General features: G+C 45.0%; 1 protein-coding gene across 1 annotated transcript; it reads left to right on the plus strand.

The window, feature by feature from the left end:
- The first annotated feature begins 209 nt into the window (after positions 1-209).
- Positions 210-2,087, plus strand: LOC134163506 (inositol 1,4,5-trisphosphate receptor-interacting protein-like 1). The gene has a single exon (XM_062618378.1). The coding sequence runs from the start codon at positions 546-548 to the stop codon at positions 2,085-2,087; it is 1,542 nt and encodes a 513-aa protein (XP_062474362.1). The 5' UTR covers positions 210-545.
- The last annotated feature ends 5,251 nt before the right edge of the window (positions 2,088-7,338 follow it).

Raw genomic sequence — 7,338 nt, forward strand, 5'->3', positions numbered from 1 at the left:
TATTTCCATTGGCAGGCAGAATATATTTATTAGAAAATACAGCACCATGCAATCTTCTCTGAACAAAGTTGACTACTGCCAAGCTGTAGCCAGAGCACCAGGGCAGCTGTGAGTCGCTGAACTGGGCGGGGGGCAAAGGCTGGGGCTGTCAGGCAGGAATGATGCACCCCCAGCGCCTGTGACATCACAGTGGGGGATGGATATGAGGGTGCCAGCAGGCAGCACTGGCCCAGTACAGCCTGGGACAGCAGTGAGTGCGCACGCAGGGGGGAGGATGGGCTGGACAAGGGCCGGGGCAGAAACCTGGGCCCCCGGGGGTGGGTGCTCACCCTGCATCGAGGCCCTGGCTGCGAGCGCCTTGGGCAGGGCACGCTGCTGCTGGCACCGGGCCTGGGTGCAGCCCTTGCTGCCTCCCAGCTGCCTCGTTCCCTCTCCTGCCTGTCCCCAGCTCCCTGCGGCTCCTGCATCCACTCCCCCCGCCACCAGCTCCCTTCCTCCTTCCCTCCCTCCCAGCACCACTGAATTCTTTCTCTCTTCTGCAGGCCATGGCTGTCACAAACCTCTCACTCTGGATTCTGCAACAGCTCATCCTGAATGTGCAGGTCGTCGGTGATGAGATGGATGAAGCCACACGTGACCGCATGGAGCACCGTAACAAGCAGCTGATCTGGGAGATGACTCGGCTGCTCCAGGAGCTGGAGCAGAAGAGCCAGGAGCAGAGGAGCAAGGAGCAAACTCCCGTGGCCTGGAGAGGCCTGTTCTTTGCTGACTTGCAGCACTGGCAATTCTGGGCGATTGCTGGCATGCTGCTCCTCCTGATTCTTTGGCTCTGCTGGTGCCTCAGGAGAAGGAGCCATGAGGAGGGCAGCAGCAGTGAAGAGGACAGCTCCAGCAGCAGCAGTAGAGAAGAGGAAGAGTGGAAGGAGCAGAACGAAGAGGGAGAAGTCAGTGAATACGCAAAGGACCTGACAAGGCATTTTGAGGAGCACATACAATGGCCTAATCAGAACGTGCTCACAAAGTGTGAATCTGTGAGGAGCCTTGTGAATGCTTTTATCCTTGTTGCCAGACAAGTCTTGTCAGGTAGCTCCTTCCCAGTGCTGGAACCATGCTTTGGCATAGGCAGCGCACATGAAGGCTGGAGTCCCTATGAAGAAAACATCGTCTATCAAGTGCTTGTGCCCCTGGGCCCCCCGTCTGGCCACGCCTTTCTCCCGGAGCTCTGCAGTCCGGGGGAGGTGCCAGAGAGGAACTTCCGCATCCGCGTGGAGCTGCAGTGTACATGCCTGGCAGAGCAGCTGGTGGGGGACATGCTGTGCTTCCTCCACCACGACAAAGAGAAGCTGAGAAGGCATCAGGGCCCCAGCCTCCTACAGGCCCTCTGCACCGGCTCCTACCTAGATGTGGAGAAAACAGCTTGCAGGCTTCATGAGCTGGTGAAAACATGCTGCGTGCTTATGTCTCATTCACACCAGTGCCATTTAACTATGCTGCCCTGCAGCCGCTCCTGCAAATTCAAGATGGCAAGAGCAGAGAAGGAAGCCATCATTGAAATTATGTTGGGCGTGCAGCAAGGCGACTCGGACATCTTCCTGAGCAGCCAGGCTAGTGAGGCTGTCTTCACCCCAAGCACAACCTGGACATTGAGCTGTGCTGTGGCAGAGGCAAAGTTCTTTGAGCTGATGACTAGGCAGGCCCCAGACGGCAGCTTCCACCTCAGATGCCTGCAGCTCTGCGCCCGCACTCTGGTGGGCACAGGCTTTTCCAGCTACACCTTGAAGACAGTGGTGATGCACCTCCTGAACACCACACCCCTGTCAGGCTGGCACAAGACACGTTTCCTGCTAAGGCTGGATGACATCATGCGGTACCTGTGCCACTGCTTGGAGGAGAAACGCCTCGACCACTTCTTCTTTGGGAATGAGAAGATTCCTGAGGAGATCATCTTGCCCCCAGCCTTGCAAAGAGCCGAGCCATTCAACCTCTTCCAGCATCTGGCACAGGATCCGGATGCCCAAGCTGAGGCAGTGAGGCAGTTCATGGACATGCAAGATCGCCTCACAAGAATGCTGACCTACGGCCACTGAAAGTAGGCCTCTCAGAGGAGTGGCAGTGTTCTCCCCTTGACGTTCTCCCCAGCGCAGCAGCAGGTTATACCTGTGGCAGCATCCTGGGTTCAGCAGTAGCAGTCAATTTTCTCCTTCTTAGGATCCTGTTTGCACTAGGGTCTCTGACTGTAATGCATGTAACCATGTCTAAACCAAAAATCATTTAAACACCTTCCCGCACAACAGGACCCTTCTTGAGAATAAAGTTCATTTATTAATGAAACACGAATCTGTGCTTTTGCAATGAGAGAGAATATCACAGTGTACAAGCTGGCAGAAGACCAACTATGTGCAGGACAATTTATTTTTCCCTTTTAAGCTAAATTTCCAAACACCCTTTGCTCTAATTACCCTTCTCTTTTCCCAAAAAAAAACAGTCAATCTGCCCCTCTTCTGGGTTGTTTAGGCCAGGATTAGTGTCCATATGCCTCATTTATTCGGATTTTACCTGCAGGTGCAGGTCAAAGACCCAGCAGTTGTACTTCAATAGGGCTTGCTTGGGTAGTCTTTGCTCCAAGACAATGGGGTTGTTTTACAGAATTTCCTGCCACTCTGTTCCTATCTCTGTGCTAACCAGAGAGAGGACAGAGCTATTTTTATCCTAAGCTTTCAGAAGTCCAGTGGAACAAGAAAGCTACAGCCTCTTGAAAACCCTCTGGCTGATCTCATAAATAGTGAGAAGTCTCTGACTGTTGCCTTGGCTATGTCAAATCTCTTCAGACAACCAGAAAATTCATCTTTCCTATTAATCTCCCTGAATTTGATGGCAGATTCATGGGTTATGGTCTGTTCATCTTGAGAAAATGTTATCCAAGTCAATATTTAGACAGAATAAGCCTTAATCACAACATAGTTATGCTTCATTAAAAAGGTTTTCCATTTGCTTCATTTGGAAAATAATGCAGAATGTACCAGAAGCAAACAAATTGGGCAGACTTCCTATTCATGAAACCCTTTCATTCTTCCATAGAAAGGAAGGGCTAATTACTTGTTCAGATTTTTTTTTTTTCCTTCAGCAGAGGAATACATTTCCTCAACATTGTTAGTATAGATATGTTTGTTGGGTGATGCTCAACTCCACCCATTGCTGGTGAGCAGACCCAGAATGACACAGACTGCTCTTAATCCTTCCTTTAGGAACCACACAGAAATGGTGTTCATGTATGCTTCTTCTCTGGTCACAAAGATCATGCTGAAAATCTACTTTCAGGAGTGGTCCCAACCTTGGTGTACTCCCAGGTCTCCCAGGAACGTAGCTCAGGCTGTCTGTAGATGCCATCTCACCTTCAAATGGGAAATGTCCAAGGCAGAGTTCCTTGCCTGACACACCATCTTTGGTCCCATGTCACAACCACCAGGGCAGAGAAAGTATATGGAAGGCCTGAGACTAGTCCAAGCAGCTGATCTTTTCACAGTTAGGTACATGCTAAAAGGCAAATCTCAGGAGCATGAATATGTAGAATGTAGGTGTGGCAGAGCCTCAAAGCCTCGATACACAGCCATGTGGTCATATTACCATAGTAACTGTCCACTCAGTTGTCCTTAATGTATTTCTTTATCCTCGCAACATTCTGGCAAGGTAAAAAAAAAAGATACTTCTGTCTCTGTGTTCCACAGAGTAACCTGTGTGCAGTGGCTCACCCAAGGGCACACGTCAGGCTGCGGCACAGTGGTCTGCCTTGATTCCTGCAGTCTAGGGCAGCACAGAAATCATGGCATTTTCTTTCTTTCTTGTACTAAGGAAGTCGGTCGCAGCTTCTTCTTCATTTGCTGCTCCTTTCTACCCACAAGTGCAGACCAGACTAACTGGGGGATGTTGCAGAGAAGCCGAAGGTGGAAGGAGGCCAAGTGGTATGTTGGAGTCTGTCCCCTTCCTCAGGGCATGGAAGAACAGATGATTTCACCTGTAGCGGTCATAAAAAGAAATTATTTCCTTCATCTCTTTCATGAGCAAAGGCCAGTGCTGAGCCTAGAAGATTATTCAATAACATCCTATAAAAATAATACACTTCTATCTCTAAACCAAATTAAAATTGTATTTCATGATGTGAACAAAGGTACCCAAGTTGATTTTGTCTGTTCCTCCCTCTTTTTTTCAAATTTAATATCACACAGAAGACAGAAATGAAATCTGTATTTAAATGGCTGTGGAACATTGTGCATTTAAAGTGCACAGCAAGTCACTCCCTAAAGCACTCCATATGATATGTAAATCTTTTGATCTTTCACAAAATGCATGAGTTCCATAAAGAATAATGAGTACTAGCTTGGGAAGTACAATATTGACTGTCACTGTAGTGCACTTAGCCACAATTATTTGCACGGCTTTTGCAACATAACTGGAGGGGAGAGTCCTGGGAATATTTTTAATGCATTCTAATAGCTACTAGAAGAGATTTTATTTTATAATAGATGCATTCTTTCTTTTGGGTCTACAAGCATTTTTTTTTCAATTTATTTATTATATTTTTTATTCTTTATAAGAAAACATCTATGGGGAAATGCAAAAGAGCTAACAAGACCCAAGGAAAGAAAAAAATTACATCCTGCCCTGCCATTAGCTGCAATAAAGCAGAGAAATCAACAATAATATTTAGTTATTCTTTAAGCCAATGAATAAAGTTTTATTTGATAAACAATCTTAGGTATGATTTGCCTGAGGGAGCTTGAAGCAATAGTTCCCCTTTGAGGCATTTCCCAGAACCAGACAGATATTCTGCAAGGTGTAAATGCAAGAAGATCCCATAGGATCTGGTTTTCAGTGGCCACTGAGGTCAGTGGAGCCTTTGGCACCAATCCAGCATATTGCCTGTGACTTTCAGCAGGGAAAGGATCTAAATGTCCTGGCCCGGTAGCAGCTGGTGCTTACTGCCAATACTACTGGTGGGGAGGGAGGAGCTGAGGCATGGCAAGTTTGCATGCTGAGCCTTTCCCATCGTTCTTCCCAGCTCTCCAGAGGTGGGGAGCTGAACTGTCTTGCAGAAGAGATGTCTCCCATCTTTCTCACAGAAGTCATCATCTTGTTTGTTCACCCTGGAAATGAGAAGATTGTAAGCTCATGGTGCAGGAAAGTGAGGTAAGAATAAGAGACATCAGAAACATCACATTAAATACATTAAAACTAAAGGATTAATTTATTACACCTCTGCCTTCTGGTTCCCTTCCTGAAACTCTCAATATCTCTCTGAAGGTCTATTCCAAATAGCTTGATGCATTTTTTTACTTGGCATTACAACAAAGCCCAGAAGCTACAGAGCAAGCTAAGAGCTGGTTGAGCTAGCAGAGAGATGGTCAGCATTCCCAGGAACACAAAACACAGCAAATGGGCATGGATGGCTCTGTTGTTTGTGGGTTAGATAGGAGAAGGCAGATAACTGAAGATGACAATTTCTTGTAACGCAGAAAAAAGTGTTCCAAAGAGGCTTTTAGTAAAGTCAAGTGCTGCTTTACCATTGACTTCTCGGGGAGTGGTGTAACCCAGACATGTGACAGGTCATGTATGTGACCAGGTACTGACTGCCTGACAGCTCTTTGGTGCACAGTTCACCCAGTCAGGAGAACAAATTTACAGCTGAAGAGACAACACACGTACCAGAACCAAACACAAAGATCAGTCTGTGTCGCTGGTGGCTGCTCAGCTGAGAGGACTAGACTTTTCCTTGTAGCAGGCAACGATGATTCTTAATAGTTTGCATTGGTCTCATCTCAAGGTCCAGTCTGCAATGAGAAAGTAATGTTATGTCATTTTGTGCCTCAGTTTCTCTGACTGTAAAATAGGCATAGTGCCATTTTCTTTCTTTATCTTTATAAAAGCACTTTGAGGGCCAGGCAGAGAAGGGAATGTCGTAATTAATGATATAGCTGAACAATGATAAAGTACTGCAATAGAAAATTGGTCCTCTGATTTGAAGTAGGTTTCAGGAGGCCAAGGTGGTAAAAGAAAGACATTTTCTGAGTCAGTTTTGCAGAATCAAAGCACATTTTCACACAGAAATTTGTGAAATATTTTTCAACCTCTTCCAACTTCATCTCAACCTAGAAAGGATGTAGGACTTGAGAAACTAGTTCTGTCCATGGCAAGGAAGCATCAAAATCCCTTCATCTGTTTGACTACTTGGTTTAAACCCTGTGACACATCACTGGGACACATTGCTTCCATTTTTTCATTGCTCTTATCCTTGAAGATTTGACTCCTGCTCAGCATTAATCATTCAGTTGATCTTTAAAGGACTAATGAGGCTAGTGTGGAGCATGATTTAGATCTTGTAAAGTGAGCTAACTTTTTCTGGTTTATTTCCTGGTGCTGAACTGCCCTACCTTTTCTGGTATAAATTTTAGTTTCCCACCTTAGAAACATTGCTTCATGCACAAGTCTGTCTTTAATGGTATGAAAAAAACCAAATGAGTTTGGGTTTAATGACTATATTGTTGCCTGTAGAACAAGAACTAAGTTGTTGATTTTAAGACTTTCTTTTTCAAGTCTGGACTGTAAAGATCACTTCAAATAAAGGATTCCTCTGTGAAAACATTTGACAGAAATAAACTGTGCCAGTGCCCAAAAATCTACTGAAATTATTTACCTGGTAAGACTTGTATTAATTTTTCATAACATACTGCCATTTATTATGCTCTGGAAAGGCACTATAGTGATTTCAAGAGGAGAAAAACACGAAAGATTATTCATTTCACATCCTCATGCAATTCTTTTGTAGGTGGCTTTCAACAAAGGGTGATATTGGATTACATTAATTTTGGTTCTTAATAAACTCGTAAATCTCCCATTGTTCTATGTTGTCCAATTATAAAAGCAATGAATATGAGACTAAGCGCTTCAAGATAACCATAGCTTTAAAGATAGACAAAAAGCTTTATAGATTAGGATCGTAATAAAACTGCCATTTTTGTAGCATTTTGATGAATAATATTCTGTGAACTAACGCGTTCTCTTAGGAGTGTCAATAAATTACTCTTTAAGTAAGAACCACTGCAAATCCCAGGAAGAGTTTCCAAATATCTAGGGTACTGAAAAGGAAAGGAAGCAAATCTTTAGTAGAAGTAATTTCCTTACTGTCCGAAGAGGTGATTAAGAAGGGTATTTCCTGAGGTCTGTTTGCCTGTGGGAGTCATGTGTTGGGATTTTCTTGAACTGTTGCTGTTGCCTTCACCTTTAGCACACGGTGCCTTTTCAAACATGCTTCGTAGCAACAATGTAGTATTGAATCTTCAGTAC

The sequence above is a fragment of the Pezoporus occidentalis genome, unplaced genomic scaffold (genome assembly GCF_034315485.1).
Source record: "Pezoporus occidentalis ecotype Australia unplaced genomic scaffold, CSIRO_AGI_Poc_V1 ctg200, whole genome shotgun sequence".
Taxonomy (NCBI): domain Eukaryota; kingdom Metazoa; phylum Chordata; class Aves; order Psittaciformes; family Psittacidae; genus Pezoporus; species Pezoporus occidentalis.